The sequence below is a fragment of the Mastigoproctus giganteus genome, chromosome 8, assembly GCF_048544385.1.
Source record: "Mastigoproctus giganteus isolate SK-2022 chromosome 8, ASM4854438v1, whole genome shotgun sequence".
NCBI lineage: Eukaryota > Metazoa > Arthropoda > Arachnida > Uropygi > Thelyphonidae > Mastigoproctus > Mastigoproctus giganteus.
Window position 1 is genome coordinate 218,947,312 of NC_143582.1, and position 20,937 is coordinate 218,968,248.

The following is a 20,937-nucleotide window of genomic DNA, read 5'->3' on the forward strand; positions in this document are numbered from 1 at the left end:
TCACATTTGTTTGAAAGTAGTGCAATAAATAACAAGGCAACTCAGTGTGAAGGCAAAATTTGTTCAATTTCAAAAACTGTAAATTTGAGAGCAGACTACTCAATCCTGGCTACAGTAACCTATTACCATGACATGTTTATTATCTATTATTGACTGATATGTGTCATGTGTATGACATCCCACTCATTTTGCTATATAGGGTATAAATGCACATACAGAACATGCTAGCCAATGAAAGATAAAAATGTTAGTTAGAGCTGTCATAGATAATAACCGAATAAAAGAAGTTATTACTATGACATACTTATTATCTATTATTGGCTAGCATGCATCACATACATGTTATATCCCATGCATCTTTTGTTAACAAGCATAATGGTATTATTTATCTAGATTTGGCCTCTACCTTTGACTTGATCAACAATAATCAGCAAACCTACTCTACAGTAAGAGTTCTGATATTCCACAAGGAGCACCAACTCTTCACTCTTGTTCTCAATTCTAATTCCCCCATTATCAAAACTAACTGATCACAAAATTGAGATCACTAAGAAAATAATGTAAAAGATTAATGAATTTGTTGAGGTAACTAGTCTTTACTTCTCCAATTTCAGCCTCCGCATTAACAGAAAAATCAGCTCACATCTCTATTATGAATAAAAGGACCTTTTCTTTGTAAATACATACAGAGAGAGAGAGAGAGAGAGAGAGAGAGAGAGAGAGAGAGAGAGAGAGAGAGAGAGAGAGAGAGAGAGAGAGAGAGAGAGAGAGTTCCCCCTTTTCTAAAATCACTGAAAAATCAATCAGCTGGGTAGCCACTCAAAGTTTAGTGGTCTACTTTGATAAGAACATTTCTATCAAAAGTCCACTTGAAATATTTAAGAAGTGCCTCCATCCAAAATCATAGCTGTAGAGACATGTAACACATCACATAATTCCAAATAATCATTATGAAATTATTTCTATACCCATCAAGCTATGAATCAGAAATTAGGTCTGGAGCAGTGAGCTCAAGCCTGAACTCTCTTCTTTTGGTTGAATATAAATTGCTCAAATCAGAGTTTGTACCATGTGAAAGTCAAGTGAGGCATTAAGCAGGGACATGCAATTTTTGACCATGAGGAAGGAGAGGGCCTAGTTTGTTCTGCTAGGAGGTAAAGCATTCTGTGTACTACAAGTTGGCCCGAAAAGGAAAAAATCTTAAGTTTTCAGAATCAGTTCACTCTACCTCTTAATGCCTCAGACGTACCATAATCTTGGTTGTCAGTCGCCCAGTTAATACCTTCCCAATGTAAGTTTGTTTGTTTGTTTGTTTTGAGATTTATTAGGCGCATCGGCAACTATGGCCATAGTGCGCCAGCCCCAATGTAAGCACTCCTTACATAAGGAAAATTATATATCCAAACTATGCTCTCTCCTTCCGCATGGTCAAATATCCCTTGTTGGTCATCATACACAAATGAGGAACACTAAGCAAAAACATTAGTGCTACTGGAAAACAAGATTAAAATCCATAAACTTTTCCTGGTCCTCACTTCAACTTATTATAAAACATAACAGTGATCCTGTTCTCATATGGAAAAATCAAAATTATAAATATAAAATTATTTAAAGAGTCAGTTTTAGCACAGCTTTTATGCTGAAGGTCATGCTACATTGTCATTCTGGTTCCTAATTCTAGCCTGTCAAAATTGAAACTACTATCTGTTCAAAGGTTTTACTTGTAAATAGGTAACTTTTGCTGGTTAATTTTATGTTTTCTCATGTAATAATAATATACTGAAATGCTACATATGTATTGTTTTTATGAATTAGCTGATATTTATTATTTATTACAGTATTGAAGTTTGTACCCATAGCAAAAATTTTGGACTGTCATTTTGTCAGTTTTTTGGTTTAAATTTGTTTATTTGTCCAATCACTGTATTTTTAATAGTCTTTCAACTGATTTTTTTTTTATATAAAGTTAGCTAAAACTAGCTGAAAATAATGATTCCCTATCCTTCAATTCTCAGATTTTAGTCCCCACCTCCCTTTCCCCATTTCAAATCTTGACTGTTCCACTGCTGAAATAGATCACTTTGGCATTTATTCCTCCCATATATTCACTAACATGCAAAAACAAGACACCCTTTGTCATATAAAAGAGAAATAATTTCTCATTTCTTCATGCCACCTGCTCAAATGGTTCATGAGTTGTTGTTGTTATGGAGGCTTAATGGCACATAAGCTGCTAAGGCTATAATGTGCCAAGGTTCATGAGTCTGCTCAAATATTTCATTATTATGGTGAATTGCTAATAACGGCACTATAATATTCTCTTTTTAGGAATGAGAAACTAAAATAATGTTCTCTTGAAACAGAAAGAGGTGTGTGAACACAGCCATTGCTTTGAAAATTTTTATAAATGCTGGATTCAAGATGAAAAAAAAAATATCAGGTCTTAACCTGATGGTGTAAAAGGCAATTTTGACAAGACAATGTTCATAGCATAAAAAAAAAAAACCGTTCACATATATGTGTATAAGTTGACCTAACCTAGTGTACCACCAGTTAAGATTTAAAGTACTGGCTATCATATGATTTTTTTTTAATAATACTAAACTTATTTGTTTGTTTGTTTGTTATTTGAGTTTTAGGAGCATTAGCAACTAAGGCCATATTGCTCCATGGATATGCGGTGGTCATTCCCTGACCTTTCCGCATCCTCCGTATTTGGTGGTCACGGGCTCAAACCCCAGTCTAATCAAGAAGCGTGTGCTACACACTGCTGCTCCTGCCCACCTGGCTACGGAGGTGCCACTACTAAACTTATAACTATACTACTAACTCTTAACATTTATGAATGCACATTCTCAAATATTCTTCAATAATGTCAAATTTTCAAAAATATTTTATATTACCAAATTAAAGATATGAGTAATATAAAAGTCAAAAATAAAGTTCCAGTTTAACATCATGCAGTTTGTTTGTTTAATCAATAAATCCCCTTTCCTGTGACATGTTTTTTTTTTTTTTATATCACTTCAATTTTCTGTCAAAAGTATTGAGGAATAGCTTTTAAAAAAAAAAAAAAAAACTCCTATGGCTGGATTTGATCACGCATACTCAAAGTAATGAAAACACACAAACAAAAATTTTTATCAATTACACTACAGATTCAACTGATATCATAGTGTATAACAGCAAGCATAAATAATTTGATAATCTCAATTGAGTAAAAAATCAAACGTATAACATAATGTTAGTTTCTATCGACATTCTCCTTTCACCTTACCTTTTAAATCCCACATCAGTTCAAACATTGTTGGATAACCAACTTTAATTTCTTCAGTATCCTAGGAAATAATAAATACTATAAATAAATAGTTTTAATAATAACTGCCTGAAACATTTTTTGAACTTGCAACTTCATTAACTAACCTTTTAAATATCTATTGTAACAGTACTTGTAAAAAATAAGTATGGTTCTTGAAGCATACAAAATAATTCTTCACATTTATGGTTAAAATATATGTGAAGACTCTCAGTTACTCAGCAAGACATGAAATCAATTTTTTAGTTAGTAGAATCATTTTTAGTAATAAACAATACTTCAGAAAACACAACCTTTTCATCAGCAGTAATTCTGCAAGACAAAATTTTATTGAGGTCTAATATTCAAATTGATTCCTCCAATAAAAGTTTTAAAGTTTTGAATAATTAATACAGCAAAATCTATATTATTAAAAAAGTTATATTACTACAGCAGTATTGCGTACAAGTTAGTGCAATAGCATAATTTCTGTACATAGCCAACTACTTAAGTAGTTACGAACTGGCATCGTTTAAATATCTCATATTGTGAATACCTTCACAATGAGTTACCATGAAATTGCACTACCTCATAAAGTAGTGCAATTTAAGTAACGCTTCACCATAGGAAAAAACTATTGTTACTTATTCTTGGCAGATACCACCACCCATATGGCACCATTTTGGAACTTATTGGTTCCTCATCGATGGGTGGGTGCTGGTACCCTGGTGTTCAATGATGGCAACCCAGATGTAAAGTATAACTCCACAATATCAGAGATGCCTGAAGGTTTTCACAATATGAGATATATTTAAAATAAATGATGCCAATTCGTAACTGCTTAAGTAGTTGGCTACGTACAGAAATAATGCTATTGCACTAACTTGTAAATTAACTTCCTTCGTAACCTTCATAAGGCTCTAGCCTAAATTACATTGTTATAGCGGTATTGCTATTTCCAAAGTTCAAATGAAATTATTAGTTTATATAATATAGGTCTGTATGACATCATACAGACTAACATAACTGGATACATAAATATTTAACACTCTGTAGCCACTTTCTTGCATTAAGGAGCTATAACTGCATTATAAAAATAAAATTTTAGAATGAAATTAAAGTACAAAGTATGAGTTTCAACAAGAAATGGCACCAGCTATCTTCAGAGTGAATGATAATAAAAGATAAGGTTTCCCTCACTATCACTAGAGAAAGGTTTTCAAACTGTAGCGTACAACTATAGTTTGAAAACCATTTCAATAAAGTTGGCTTTAAAAATCATTAAGCTTGATTATACTGTATTTTTAGATGCTTATTTATTATACATTTTAACTCATCCATAATTCAAAAATAATATTCTTAGAATAACCTTCTCTGGTGGAATGTAATTACAATCAAAACCTATATACCCTCCTACATACTACATATGCTTCACATAAATTTTTAAATAATTAAGTTACTTACAATTGTTAGCAATTTATATTCTGCTCTTGTTAAAAGACCACCCAAATCTCTAACATCAATAAAAGGAGAAATATGTGGTGCAAATCCCTATGGAGAAAAAAACAGATTGCAATGACAGATTAAATATATAAGGTACTATTATTGCATTTTCAAATTAACCTATAGTTTTAATTTTTACAATTTCAGCATTTCATCATTAAATTTCAAATATGCAAACTTCAAAAGGAGCATGGAGGAATCAGAATATATATTCATACCTACCAGCTTTTAAAAACTGAAATCCAGAAAACTTTCAATACATATCTGCCATTCTGCTGTAACACACCTAAACATATCTTCCAAATTAAATAAATAAATTTTTGTTTATATGTTGTGCAGCTGGGCCAAAGGAGTTTATAACTTCACTGCAAACATTTTATTGCAACTGGTTTACAAGTCTAAAGTTAACGCTGGACCGTGTACTTTTTGTGGTAGCATAAAGGCTCAATTCTCATAATATACACAGCAGCATCAACAGATGTTAATCACCAAGTAACAACCAGTAGTTAATTACCACATATGAAAAAAAAAAACAATAATGAATGACTTGTAGAGCATTACCTGTTGAAGAACACTTTGAATGAAAAATTAATAACATGAATAAAACTGAAGATATTTTTATATTCTTCAGTTTAAGGAAGTTTTCTTCAGTTTATTTTTCAGTTCAGTTTAATTCTATTAGACAACTGATGCATCAGAAGAAAATAACAATCAAAATAAATTAACATTACAGAAAAACTAAACAAGTACTACAGGCATAAATGAATCATAAAAGGCATGGAAACACTACCTATCTAAAAGAACAAAACCACAACATATACCAAGCAGTTGATCTAACAAGATGGGCTCAAAGTCCAAACAATAAATTCAGTATGTCCACATTTGAAAAGCATAACCCATATGGGTATTTGAAAAACATAAAACAGCACAATCCAGAAGAAACGTAAATTTTTTCTATGAAACTTCAAAATACTTTGGAAATTTTCCAGATAAACCAGAACATTGGCAGGAATGAATATTTTTCAAATATTCTATTTTAAAATTATTCTGCATGTAAAGGTCCCTGTGCACCTGTATATAAAACACATGCCCCTATAAAACTTCCATGTAAAATGAAACATGAGAAAAATATTGATTGTACAAACCTTTATAAAACGTGTTCAAAATGGTGCTTTCCTTTTGTTAAATCCAAAACAGGCATTCATGTGCCTTTGCACATTTGAGAAAACATGAATCAAGTCTGCCTCACCTATATTAGTAATTATGTTTGTAAGGGCTTCCTCCAGCTCTTGCCAGTTGTAGGGATCATCTCTGTATAGACTGGTTTTCACTTCACCCAAGAGTAACATGCCCAGAGCCAATTAGATTAGGCAGGGGCCAAATGTTGTTTTAAATGACTGTCTTTAAACATAATGCATGAAAATGTTAATAGTATGCACAGTGACATTGTCTTGTTGGATTAACTTCATCTTTATTCACTTGTCTGATGAAATGGAGGGAATCACCATAGATTTCTGCATTCATTATCTTTCAATAAAAACATTAGGACCAATTATATGCCTATGTGACAGAATACACTACACACCAGTTCTTGTCTCGTACAGTCATGTCTCTATTACAAGTGAATTTTCTGCTGACCATGTGATTTATTTGGCTTTTAACATATCCAGATAAATTAAACCATAATTCATCAATGAAAATAATATCTAAACTAGATCTGCTGGAAAGGGTGCAGAGAAGGACAACAAGATTGGTAAAGGGAACAAAAGGATGGTCTTTGCAAGAAAGACTTCAGTTCTGCAAATTGCAGTGTCTGGAGACTAAGCACCTGCAAGGTGATCTGATTGAGGTGTTTAAGGCTTTGAATGGATACAGCAAGCTCAATGTTAATGGCATTCTTCCTCTTGCTCAGACTACACACATGAGAGGGCATAAATTCAATTTGAGGATGTATGATTGCAGGGCAGATATGCAGGAGTTTGCCTTCAGCCAGCAAATGGTTGATTGTTGGAACAAACTTTGATCTATTGTTACAGAAGAGGATAGCTTGAATAAATTCAAGGAAGAATTAGACAAATTATTGGAAGGAATGGACAAGTGATGTGGGAGGTTTTTTTTTTTTAATGCTATTAATAATAATAAAAATATTTTCTCCATTATCTACAATAAAGTTTCAAAACCAGTTCCATTAATGCACATACTTATATCCCTTCACATCAGACAGTTCCATCAGACAGATGAATCTCAAGTAAATAGTACAAACATACATTTCTGGTTAACGGAATCAGCAGACCTGGTTCAGTTAACTGGAAATTTACAGATAGGAACAACTGTTGTTACTGTATCTGAAATTTACAAATAAGAAACCTTTTCTAATAGCATGTTTTCTAATAACTATCTGCACTATCAGACTAATCTTTGCAAAAAAGTTACAAACTATAGATCTACTCTGCATTGACAACATTGTCCCTTAGCACTTAGTTTACCATTTACTCACCATAAATAATAGTTATCTACCACATCTCAGATCATTTGTTCCTAAAGTCTGGATGTAAAGGATAGTCACATCCTTTAAATTCCATTGTAACCACTTTAACCATCATCTACTATATAGTCATAATTGTCCTGCAAACTATACAGTAGAGCCCAGTCATATTAACCATGAAAAGTGTGGCTTATAGACCATGGTACCAAGAAATCCTTCCAAGCAGGCAGAATGATAAACATATTTTCTTTTGATGATACTCCAGCTCTTATTACTCTTGCTAAGTTGCAACTTCACCAACTGTAGTCACTGCCACATATGCGCCACCATGCTGGTGCTTCAGTATCATTTACATAATGTGCAATGACATTCAATTAACTTTTTAATAAATTTAATATAAAGTAAATAAATAAAAAAAATTAATATATATTTTTTAAATTTAATAAATAGTACATAAACTGAAGCGAATGAGGTACTTTTCCTTAATCAGGATAATAGATTTCACATGCTCTCTCCCTCAACAGCAGTTTTTCGCACCATAACTAAACACAACAGTCAAGAAACTCACACTATGCACTATTAACTAATAAAATTTAATTATACTAAATATTTTCATTCTGAAAACTTTACAATAATTTAATTTAAACAGAAGTCAAATTAGCATAAATGAAATACTTACCCCTTCCCTCTCTATCTCAGCTAACTGAAGTGAGCATCTCAGTTCATATAACGTCTCTCCACCAAACAAAGAGCCAATCAACACACCATCTTCCTTTAGTGCATTATGAATCTAATAAAGAAAATTAACAGTATCTAAAAGTAAAATAAACATAGATTACTATTAATTATAAAATAAATCACTTCATTTGAAGTTATTTTATAATTACTACATTTTTTAGAACTACAGGATAAATCTTGTTGATATTTCACTGAATGGCAATCACTGCTTGGTGACTTATTCATTATAGAATCATCATATCATTCTAAATGCATGATACTTCAGAATATCAAGAAATGCTTCACTCAGCTTCTACTTCACACTTAACCAATATGGCATGATTTATCATTCATATGTAATTCATGATATACTTTGAGTTTAAAAAAAAAAAATGTTTCCAGACAAAAGACTCATTCCACTCATTTTGAATACTAAAAAGGATAAATATGGTTAACAGTGATTTTAGAGAAGACCAGAGTTGTATACCTGACTTTAGTTGCAAAATTAACTTAATTTCATTTAAAAAAATTATATTAAATCAGAGCAGAGGCATAGAATTGATTCCAATGCAACAGCCTGTGAAAAAATATGAAAAGAAATGGAGCTTCAAGATCTCACAAATTTGTGACTGTGGCACTGAAGGCAACCCAGCCCATATCTTGATAAGGTGAACCTTCTGAAATGGCCTTCCTTATTAATCAACTAAATTAATATGACAAAGTATCCTTGAGTGGCTCATCTCTCTATCTCACACACAATTTGGACTAACAAATATTGACATTCATTTTCATTGTTTTTATCTTCCTGCCCAACCAGTTTTACTTTAATATATTAATGTCAATCATGATATGTACATAGTCTTTTTGGTTAAAAAAAAAACTTTTTTTTTTAACCAAAATTACTGATTTTATGCACTAACTTTTAAAGGCATGAATTTCAGTTACTTATAGAGATATTTGTTTAAAAATTCTCTTTTATATGGTAAAACAGACATTGAAATATTATTTTCTAAAGACAAAGTTAAGTTCCATCAAGTTAACAGTAGCAAAAATTTCACAATATCAGCAAGTGTATATAAATGCCAAAATTGGTAGCTTATATAGCACAAGCATTTCTTAATATTTCTCACTGATTTTTCTCCAGTTAATAACTATATAAATACCATAAAATATCATATTCATAGTATTTTTTTTTTTTTTAACTTTCATAACCTAATTGGTCAATTTTTTACATATTAGATTTAGAAGCTGTGATACTTTTTTTATTTTGGTAGTTGTTGGCGCATCCGCTTCTGTGGCCATAATGCACCTCCCAAGGTTTTTGCAGTACTTTGATCCAAGCCCGAGGCAGGATTCTAACCCGTGACCTTTGGGTTGCCAGGCAGGCACTTTACCCACCTGGCTAGCCCGGTTGGCTGTGGTACTTTACATCCTTTTTTTAATCTGGTCAACTTGAAATGGTATGCTATAACAATGCTGCTTTTACAAACTAAATGGCATCTGAAAGCAGCATTTATGCCCTAATAACTGCATAGAGAAGGCAAAAGTAATTTGATACAAAGAAGCTGACTGGGCTAGCCAGGTGGGTAAAGTGCCTGCCTGGCAACCCAAAGGTCGCGGGTTCGAATCCCGCCTCGGGCTTGGATCAAAGTACTGCAAAAACCTTGGGAGGTGCATTATGGCCACAGAAGCCATTCTGGTTGAAGAATTAGGAAAGAGTTATTCAGCAATCTTTTGAGGGGAGGAGTGTCGAATCCCTACATTCCTGTTGATGGGTTATATTAAAATACATAATTTATAATCATGCAGTATTCAAAGTTATTTGCTCTGGAATTTCCATAAAATTATTTAAAGCTTTTTTCAGAGTCCATTATATTCCCCATTTATATAGTAATACCTTAAATATAACCAAAACAAATAATTAAACTTACCTGCTTCAGTGTTCCTGGTAAGTCATTTACCCAGTGAAGACTGAAAGAAAATGTTTGAAATAAACCCAAATACTGAAATATTATTAATCATATTATTTAAGAAACAGTAAATTATAAGCTCACCTTAAATTACTCAAGAAGATATCAACAGAATTGTCACAAAATGGTAAAAATTCCTCATCCACAACTACTTTATGAGTTGGTATGGATTTACATATCTCACTTTGTACCTGTTAATAGTTAGAAAAAGAAAAAAACTGTATAAAACGTTATCCGTGATTAACAATTTTCCTAATCAACTGAATAACTGATATAAGTTTCAGTTATAAAAAAGGTAAAAAAAGGTTGGTCAAGAAGTATCGTATTTGAACTAGACCAGTGGTTGCACAATTTACACTCCCTATAGGTCAAGACATTTTCAAGGAATCAAAAAAAAAAAAAAAAAAAAAAACTGTACACTGGCACAGGTATAAATAAAATTCTATAAAAGCATAAAGTGATGTGCTACATCAAATTTTTACACACAATTTTAATTTTTCCATGTTAAAATTAAATAATTTTTATATTACTTACTATATAATCACAAATAATATTTACACTTTTATTAGCTTTCCAGGCTAACTTTTGTTATTTAACGAATTGTCTTAACTGTGTTTAAACATTTAAAATATTTATACATCTATTTAGGTATGAATAAAATGACAGTAAACTTGAAATAGGAGTCAAAAAAAAAAAAAAAAGGTAAACTGCAGCCATTAGCAATCCACTGCAGGATGGAAGCTTCCTCAATGATTCATGTTGAGAGAAATGGACCACAATCTGCCACACTGATCCAGTGTTTGTTTGTTATTTGGTTTTTAGGAGCATTAGCAACTAAGGCCATATTGCTCTGGGATATGCGGTGGTCATTCCCTGACCTTTCCGCACCCTCCATATTTGGTGGTGATGGGCTCGAACCCCGGTCTAATCAAGAAGCGTGTGCTAGGGACTGCTGCTCCTTCCCACCTGGCTATGGAGGCGCCTACTGATCCAGTGTGGGTTGGCAGATCGAATGTATTTAGCAGTCAGGGGCTTGAACCCCAGTCTACTCAAAGACTGAGTGCTACTTACTCCTGCTCCTGACCACTCAGCTATGGTGGAGGCCTTCAACAACAAATACGCCAGCTAAAAATTAGCTAGTTAAATGGATCATTACACAAAAAAAAAAAAAAGCTGTATAAGCAAATCATGAGAACAGTATTAGTCGTGGAAAATGATGCAAGGAAGCAAGCTTATACAGCATCAGCCAAAAAAAAAAAAATTACCCACATCATCTGCCCATCCCCTCTAATAAATTGACTAATCCTTCCTTAAATTCATTCAAACTACCCACTTCCATAGCACCATATGGAAGTTTGTTCCAACAATCACTTACTCTCTGGATAAAAGCAAATTTTTGCACATCTATTTTGCAAAAACTCTTTTACAATTTAAGTTTATGTCTCCTGTTGTTTGTTATTTGGTTTTTAGGAGCATTAGCAACTAAGGCCATATTGCTCGGGGATATGCAGTGGTCATTCCCTGACCTTTCCGCATCCTCCGTATTTGGTGGTGACGGGCTCGAACCCCGGTCTAATCAAGAAGCGTGTGCTATGCACTGCTGCTCCTTCCCACCTGGCTACGGAGACGCTTATGTCTCCTTAAGTGTGTCATTCATGTAAGAGTTATTCTATACATAAACTATATATAGTTTATTCAATCCATTTAAAAACTTCAATTAGGTCTCCTCGCAGGTCTTAGTTTCCAAGGGTTCCAATTTGCAGGAGTAGTCTTCCTTCATAAGAGCACTTTTTTGTCACTAACTAACCTTTTTACTTTTCTTTACACCCACTGCAAGAGATCCACATCCTTCCTAAAATGAGGCTTCCAGACCTGTATACAGTACTGAACACAGCCTAACCATTACCTTATACAATGGAATAATCACCTCCTTGTTCCTACTGGTAAAATTCCTGTATATAACTGACAGAACCCCATGATTTCTTCTAGCAATCTGTCACTGACAGAAGAGGGCTGTTCTAGCACTGCTAAAACAGCTCTCAATTCCCCTTTACCCCAGCAGATTCATTACCATATTGTTGATTCTAATTTTAGACAAATAATGTTTTATATTATATAAAAATTATTATTATTACATAAAAATAGGCTGAAAGGACTTAAAAAAAAAACACTTCTTAAGTTCATATAAACATATGTATGGTTCTGATTGGACACATTTTTATGGAACTATTAATGAAATATAAATTTACATGTATCTAGTGTTTAAGGCAATTTGATCGCTCATATCACACCATTTATATCTTGTAATTAAAAAGTACTGGACAACTGCAACACCCATACCAGAGGCAGCATTTGAACCAGCAGTGTTCATTTTGTAGGCCAGTACATTATCCACTGTCCCAATATGGCAATAGGGGATAACAATTTGGCTTAATAATGGCAAGTATTAATTCTGTGGAGATTACAGGGATCAGAGCTACTGTATTATCTATTGAAAATAATGAATTACCCCTGAATACTTAGGCTATGTGCATAACCTTAAAAAAAAACACAGAATTTTAAAAAATCTGGAACATGCTGTATCCCCAAGGATACCAGATTTATGAGGTTCTACTATATATATAAATATCAATATTATATTTCTTTATTCAAAAAATATATCACCAGTAAAAAGCAAAATGCATTAAACTGAATGATAAAAATAAAATATTATATTCAGAATATTTTCTTACCAGATATTTCTCTGATATATCACACTGAATCAATGTGCCAATATCTTCCTAGAATACCACAGAAAAAAAATAATTTTAAGTATTATCAAATAAATCACATTAACAAAATCTGTTGATAACTATTATGGATAAACAATCTTTAAAAATATATATTACACAAATACGTATATGGAGAAATTGGAAAAATTCAACTTAAGTAAAACTTCATTTTCAGTTTAGATTAAACTTCACCTGTCAATGGATTATAATACTAGTTGTTGTTTGGTTTTTAGGAGCATTAGCAACTAAGGCCATATTGCTCCGGGAATATGCGGTGGTCAGTCCCTGACCTTTCCGCATCCTCCGTATTTGGTGGTGACGGGATCGAACCCCAGTCTAATCAAGAAGCATGTGCTACGCACTGCTGCTTCTTCCCACCTGGCTATGGAAGCGCCTATATAATACTAGAATATAAAGAGTGTTTCGTAACATATGAGCTATACTTTTGATTTTCAGACCTAAAAAAAATTAAAGAAGTTCATATAAATTTGTCCAATTCTGACTGGATGTGTGTTTATGGAACTATGCGTCTATAGCTGTTTAAACTTTTAAAAATGGCTATGGAGTTTCCAATGGTAAAAAGTAATAAAAAAGTAAAGAAAACATATATCTGGTATAAATAAACAATTTACTAGGTATGTGCCTGAATGTTCGCATTTATTACTTTTTATCACTGAAAACTCCATAACCATTTTTAAAATTCAAACAAAATTGCTTCAAAACCATTCAAAATTGGACAATTATATGCGTTTTTTTTTTTCATTGTTTTCGGGTCATGAATCAATCTTGAAAGTATGGCCTACATGTCATGAAACAATCTGTATATATTAGTGTTCTGCTCCTATTAAATAATTTTTTGTTATTAATTAGCATTAGCAAGGGCATATGATGCAAGAAAGCAAGCTTATATAGCATCAGCCAAAAAAAAAAACCACACACACACACACACCCCCCCCTCCTCATTTCACCCATCCACTCATGCCAAATGTCTATCTAGTTCTGCCTTGAATCTGTTTAAGCTATCAACTTCTACAACGACAGATGGAAGTTTGTTCCAGCAATCAACCACCCGCTGGCTAAAGGCAAACTTCCGCACATCTATCCTACAACTGTCTTTCCTCAATTTGAATTTATGCCCTCTCAGGTGATTATTCTAAGCAAGAGGAAGAATCCATTAGCATTGAGCATGCTCAAATCATTCAAGGCTTTATACACCTCAATCAGATTACCTCGCAGGTGCCTAGTCTCCAGTTATTATTATTAGTTATTGTTAAATGTTACTATTTGTGATTTTTTAATTCTAAGTTATAAAATTAAAATTCATTTGCACAGTTTGGACAAATAAGTGAGTTCCTTGAAGTGAAAGGAAAGATTTGGTTCACAATTTACATTTCAATAATCCAAGAAGTTTTTCCAATTTTTTATGATATTTCAAACTCCTTATCAAGATATTTAAGTCTGAAAAACAGATCCTCATTTAGGTCTTGGCAAAAAAACGGTTCATGCAACTGTCACACAACTCCATAGGATGCAGAAAGATTTCATATCTAATCTTCCTCCTTCTCTAATGAAGATGGAAGATTAGATGTGAATATAAACAATAGACTAAAACGCTTTTAGGGCTTAAGTGTTTTAGTCTGATTCACTTCATACACCATCAGGCATCTCTCATATTGTCTAGTTATACTTCATAACTGAATTGCCATCATTTTATCACCAGGGTAGCTAACCACCCACCAAAGATAGGCCAAATAGCCTTGAAGTGATGCCGTCTGGGTGGTGGTATCTGCTGAGAATAAGTAACAATAGTCTTCTCCATTGGTGATGCATTACTTAGTTGAGGTGGTGCAATATCGTGGCAACTCATTGTAAAGGTATTCATAATATGAGATTCACCTAACATGATGCCATTCTCAGCTATTTTAGAGTTTGCTGTGTACTAACATTAGCATTAGTTGAGGCATATGATGCAAGGAAGCAAGCTTATATAGCATCAGCCAAAAAAAAAAAAAAAAACACCTTCCCATTTCACCCATCCAGTCACTCCAATTTTTTCTCTATGATGAAGTCTGTTCAGCAATCAACTACCCACTGGCTAAAGGTAAACATCCGCACATCTATTCTACAACTGTCTTTCCTCAATTTGAATTTATGGCCCCTCAGGTTCTTAATCTGAGCAAGCGGAAGTATCCCATACACGTAGAGCCTGCTCAAACCATTCAAGGCCTTATACACCTCAATCAGATCACCTCGGAGGTGCCTAGTCTCTAGATGCTGCAACTTGCAGAACTTAAGCCTCTCTTGGTAAGAGCATCCCTTTGTTCCTCTCACCAATCTTGTTGCCCTTCTCTGTACTCATTCTAGCAACTCTACATTCTTCCTAAAATGAGGCCTGCAGACCTGTACACATTACGCAAGGTGTGGCCTGAACATTGCCTTATACAAGGGGATAATCACCTTCTTGTCTCTGCTAGCAAAATTCCTATATATATCATTGACAAAACTCCATGACCTGTTCTGGCAGCACGTCTACACTGCTCAGAGAACTTCATATCTGACTGCACAATTACCCCGATGTTTTTTTCATTCTTCACCTCCCTGAGTGTAGTACCACACAGTTGGTACATTTCTCTTGGGTTACTGCTACCCATATGCAGTACTTTGCATTACTTTGCAACTAAAGTCAATGTTAAACTTTAGTTGCCACTTCTCAGTCCATCTGCCTAACTTTTCTAGTATACTGTCTTTAACAACCCTGCCAACCTTTGTATCACCTGCAAACTTTAACATTAAGCCTGATATAATATCATTAATAAATACACAAAACAACAATGGGCCCAGCACCGAACCCTGGGGGATTCCACTAATAACATTAGTCCACGTAGAGTAGTGTCCACTTATTACCACTCTCTGCCAGCTCCCACTCAACCATCCCTTTATCAATTGCTGCAACTTGCTCTTAATGCCATACCACTCCAATTTGTAAAGCAGACTTCCATGTTCAACAGTATCAAAAGCTTTCCTGAAATCCAAATATATGATATAAAAATTGTTTTTTGCATCCAGTTCCTTTGTGACCACATTGTAGTATGCAATCAAATTGGTCATACAAGATTTCCCCTTACAAACCCATGCTGTGTCTGAACTATTACTGCAGTCTTGTCTAGGTGATCCTGCATCACTTCTTTAACCAGTGACTTCATTATTTTCCCCAGAACAGAAGTTAAACTAACAAGTCTATAATTATTTGTGTCGCCCTTTGTGAATTGGGGATACATTTGCACATCTCCAGTCCATGGGCACCTCCTCTGAATCTAAGGATGATCTCATAATTATGGCTAAGGGTTTGCTTACTGCCTCCTTCAATATAACTGGATAGATTCCATCTGCCCCAGGTGCCTTTTTTATGGTTAATGTCAACAATTTCTCCTCCACTTTGCTCTCCATTATTACAAAATCATTTAGCTCCCTGTTAGAGTTTAGTAAACTTCTGTCCTCCCCTTCCTTACAGAATTCCTCATGTGTGAATGTAGATGCAGAATACTCATTCAGTTTGTCAGCTATCTGAGCAGGATCATCAACAGTCGAACCACTAACATCATCGGAGCAATCTGATTCATCCCCCTCCTTCTAGAGTTTACACGAGTAAAGCAGCCTTTGTTGTTTTTCTTTGCATCTTTTGCCAAGGATTTCTCATAATCAGCCTTTGCTTGCCTAACCTCCTTTGTGACTTGATTACAGACTGGCTTATATCTGCCATAGGCTTCTGTGTCACCTGGTAATTTATATGCATCCCACACATTTTTCTTCTCTGCCATGAGCCTCATTAGTTTATCTGACATCCATTTAGGTATAAATCTTGAACAGTATTTCTTAGTTGGTATGAAAAGCCTAGTAGCTTCCAAGATTAATTCCTTGAACTCTTCCCATTTAGAATTCGCTGTTTTAAACATCAGTTGATTCCACTGTATAGAATTTAAAAACTGTCTGAGACCACTGTAGTCACCTTTACAAAAACAAAAACCCTTCCCTTTACACTTGATGGTAGTTACATCTTTAAGTAAATCCCATCCAATTGGGATTTACCAAACTAGAAGGAGTAATTCTTCATGCATGAATAATCAACTGTTGATAATCAGATCAAAAGAATTACTCCTTCTAGTTGCCCCTCGAACATGTTGCTGTAGAAAAAATCCTCCAATAAAAGTCTTGCTAGCGTGCGAGTGACCAACCCACAAGTTCCAGTCAATATCTGTAAAGTTAGAATCCCAACTGGATGCACTTCCTTAGATTTTTATGTGTTTCTTAACTAACAGCATAACTCCTCCTCCCTTCCTATCCATCCTTTCTGTACACTTTGTACTCCCCAAATTCCAATATTGCAATATCTGTGTGACACCATGTCTCTGATATCCCAACAATATGCCTTTGATGTCTTGATCAGCACTTCAAATTCATCAAATTTATTTACTATACTTCTAGCATTGGTGTACATGCACCTGTTCTTACTCTTAGTTATCCTAACACAGCCCATATATTTACGTGTTCCATGATGACTCCCAGCAGCTCTTGAAATCCCCTGCAACCTGCTCTCTAGGCTGCTGCTCATTACAATAGATGATGCTATTGCACAAATTTGTACGTCATATAAACAATAGATTTAGTAAAGCAGAAAGTATCAAAAGCCAGTAAAACAAATTCAATTGAAGAAAAAGAGAAATTAGCCAGACAAAATTTGCTGTTTATAAAACAGTTTTTAAGCATATTTTAACTTTGGAAACACAGTTGAGTAATAAAGGGGTAATTTTCAAAATTTAGATTCTTCAATTATTAGAATTATAAAACAAATAACTGGAACTAACAAACAGAAACAATGGCAAGAACATATCACAAATGACTTGAAAAAGCTTGAGGTCATAAACATCCAATCAAAGGTAAGTGAAGCAGATGAGCATGCAGAAAGAATGAGGAAAGGTATATTAGCTAAACAAATACTGAAAATAAAAATGAATAATAACAAACCCAAAGGAAAACCAAGAGGAAGGTGAACTGAGAATGTTAAGTAAACATTAAAGCTAAAAAATTACAGGAAATAGGATATGACAACAGTTCACAAGCTTTCTGAGCCCACGCCTCCCTTGACCTGTAAAATTTTCCCGGCACCTCCCTTGAAGTAAAATATCTATAATTGTGCAATTTCTTATTTTTAATATATTAATACAATAATTATTAACGCGTGTTGATGCATTCTCTTCATCAAAAATATCTCAAATATTTTCTATAATTATTTACATTAATAATACAGATCAAATAGTAGTAGATATCTAATAGTAAAAAAAAATCATTCTTAATACTTGCCATGGAAATCTTAAACTATTACATCATCCACAATGCCCCTGGTAAATTATGGCACCTCCCCAGGGCATTGCGACGCACAGTTTGAGAACCACTGGGATATAACATTGAAGAAAATAGGGAATAGAAGGCTAATAGTCCAGGACTAACTTCTACTACCATAGTGACCTGTACGGCCACTGGGGATATACAAGTCATTAATAGTACAAGAAATCATTATACTTTAATGTACATTAAAAAACACAGCTAAAACTTTTGGTGCAACATAGCCATTTAAAGCTTTTGCTCTGTCTACCAGAAATTATTCTGTTATTATTCTGCAATATGTTGCAGAATCATGACAAATGGATCATGAAAAGGGCAAGAACCTCATAGCATAGTCTATGAATGAACACATTATACTAGTACATGATGTGAACTTGTGTTACATTCCTAGTAGTTACAAAACAGCACCAGAAACTACATGATTCAAGGGTGAACTGGCAGGGCAGCTGAGTAGTGATTACCACTATGCTACAAATGCCATTGGCATTTGTAGCATGTTACCACTGCAAAAAAAAAAAAAAGGACCAAAATTGTTGACACCAGCTGTAATCAACTACAGCCAGGCTGTCCCTGACATGATTCCTCGGTATACAAATACCTACTTATTCAGAAGGCCACCATTTGAAATTTTACAGTTGTTAAAAGAAGCAGATGGCCACTGAAAGTTTTGAATGTATTTCTGATATCTATATATTTAATACGAAAGGTGTTTTCTTTTGACAATCGGTGTGAACAATAGGCTTAACCGATCAGGCTAGAAGTGGTCTCATATTGAAGCTATTTCTTTCTAGATGTGCACAAAGTTTTTTTTTTTTTTTTTATGGGAAGATGTTTTTTCCTTTTTTACAGGAAGATGTTAACTGTTAAACAGTTGTCTAAGTTGATAAGACTTGTTTCTGATTAACAACTTGCACATTTGCACAATCGTGTCCTTCATTCCGAAAATAATAACAATAAAACTGCTACCTATTGCGAAATTTTCTACCTTAAAAGAAAGAAGTAATCATTAGTATTCCATTGCAGTTTGTTTAACATTAACTGATAAATAAACAGCTCATGTTGCACACACAAGCTCATACACTCATTGCCATTCATTATGTTTAATACGTTTAAAATGTTCAGAAGTCATCAACTTCAAGTTTATTTGTTTTTTTAAGGTGAGTAATAATAATAATTTATGTCACAGTCTAGAAGATGTGTTGTGTTGAATGTACCTTGTGGCAAAGAAGGTACACACCTTTTCGCGTTTCTGCAAATGTATTCAGGATCGGTCTGAAATGGTGAAATCAAAGAAAATTTATAAGTTTTCTCAGATACAAGAATCAGACAAAGGATTCGACTCATATTGGCTTACTTGCTTACAACAAAACAGGCACTATATTTCTTTAGGATAAAGAAACAAAAACTCTGCTACCAATTGCAAAAATTTTGCAATTGCTAGCACTACATATTTGCTGGATACTGAAGAGGTTCTGTACAGTAGAAACAACTGCAAGAAAACAAAAGAAGCAAAACACTAATAATGAAAGTTTGGGCAAATTTTTAAAGTGAAAGGCGAGTTTTTAGTGTACTTTTCAATATTCAGCCCTTTTCAGTAGTATTTTATAGAGAGGACAATGAATTGTCCAAAAATGTTCAGGAAAATATCAGGCAATAAAAACTGTGCTACCAATTGCAAAATTTTCACAATGGGTACTGCTAGTATATTTTTACTTCTACACTATTTGCTGTATTTCAAACTTAATTTTACTATCTACCTCTTATCACTTTTATTGATACAATTAATGTTAAAGTTTAAAAATTATTATATAATTATTATTATAAATTATTACAGTTATCCTGTATTCTGTTCCAGCTTTAGGTTTTTAATTATTTCATGCAGATTTTGCAAATATATAAATGGCTTGTTTCTTTTTGCTCACATTAGTAAGATGTTTTTCAATGTGTCCTCTTCCACATCCCAGATCAACTGCTACATCAAATTTCCTATATAAAAAAAAAATAATTAAAGGCTTGTTTTAAAAAATAAAAAAATTACATCCAATATACAATGTGAAAAATGAACTGGTATTTCAATTACCTTTAATAGGAAATAAATAGCATTAAGTTTTTGTAGAAAACACTCACTCAGAAAACTTAATGAAACAGAAATAAATTTTACTTAATCTTCTCCGCCATCTATACATGAAATGAATGACAGCTAGCTTGCTTTATTGAGTTTTTTTGGCACATCAACTACATTGGTCAATTTCTTGTGGTTTACTGGGTATTGCCTGTATAATTATGTGTTCAGATTGATTTGTATGGTGTGTGTGGACTGAGAAATGTGGAATAACTCACAAGGAAATTCCTACTCCCTTCACCTAAAATTGACTAACTACAACTTTGACCAATGCTGTAATTACTAAATTTCAGATGAAGAATGGTACATGAAATATTGACTCTTTACTACAGTTACAGCTTATAGGATACCCTAATATTAGGGCACCCTTAAAATGTCAGGAAGGTAAAGATTACACCACCCTGGCTTTTATAAATGCATCCCAGCAATGTACTGATTTTTCTTCTTCAGGATGTGCTTTTTTCCTATTTTTGTTTTTTTATCTTTCTGTTCCAGTTTTCATCAATGAAAATTTGGTCACCCTAATTATAAGCGAATATTATTGTTCTGTGTTACAAAAATTTTGCAAGCAATTAAAAGACCAAGGATTATGAGGAAGTCTCCTGATCTCCTTCCTGCATGACAGTGCTTGCAGTAACACTCAAGTAACCATGGCACTGGCAAAACATTTGAAA

The 20,937-nt window shown here is 33.7% G+C and overlaps 1 protein-coding gene across 2 annotated transcripts in view; it reads right to left on the minus strand.

Annotated features, from left to right (window-relative positions):
- The window catches only part of LOC150082301 (arginine-hydroxylase NDUFAF5, mitochondrial), a 37,487-nt gene that overhangs the window by 12,025 nt on the left and 4,525 nt on the right, over window positions 1-20,937 (minus strand). For both annotated transcript variants that reach the window (XM_090380125.1, XM_090380124.1), the window contains exons 3-9: window positions 20,064-20,127; window positions 12,703-12,750; window positions 10,055-10,161; window positions 9,932-9,971; window positions 7,963-8,073; window positions 4,760-4,846; window positions 3,278-3,338 (exon numbers count right to left, since the gene is read on the minus strand). In XM_090380125.1, coding sequence (XP_090236251.1) covers window positions 3,278-3,338; window positions 4,760-4,846; window positions 7,963-8,073; window positions 9,932-9,971; window positions 10,055-10,161; window positions 12,703-12,750; window positions 20,064-20,127 — 518 coding nt within the window. The remainder of the gene's footprint in view (window positions 1-3,277; window positions 3,339-4,759; window positions 4,847-7,962; window positions 8,074-9,931; window positions 9,972-10,054; window positions 10,162-12,702; window positions 12,751-20,063; window positions 20,128-20,937) is intronic.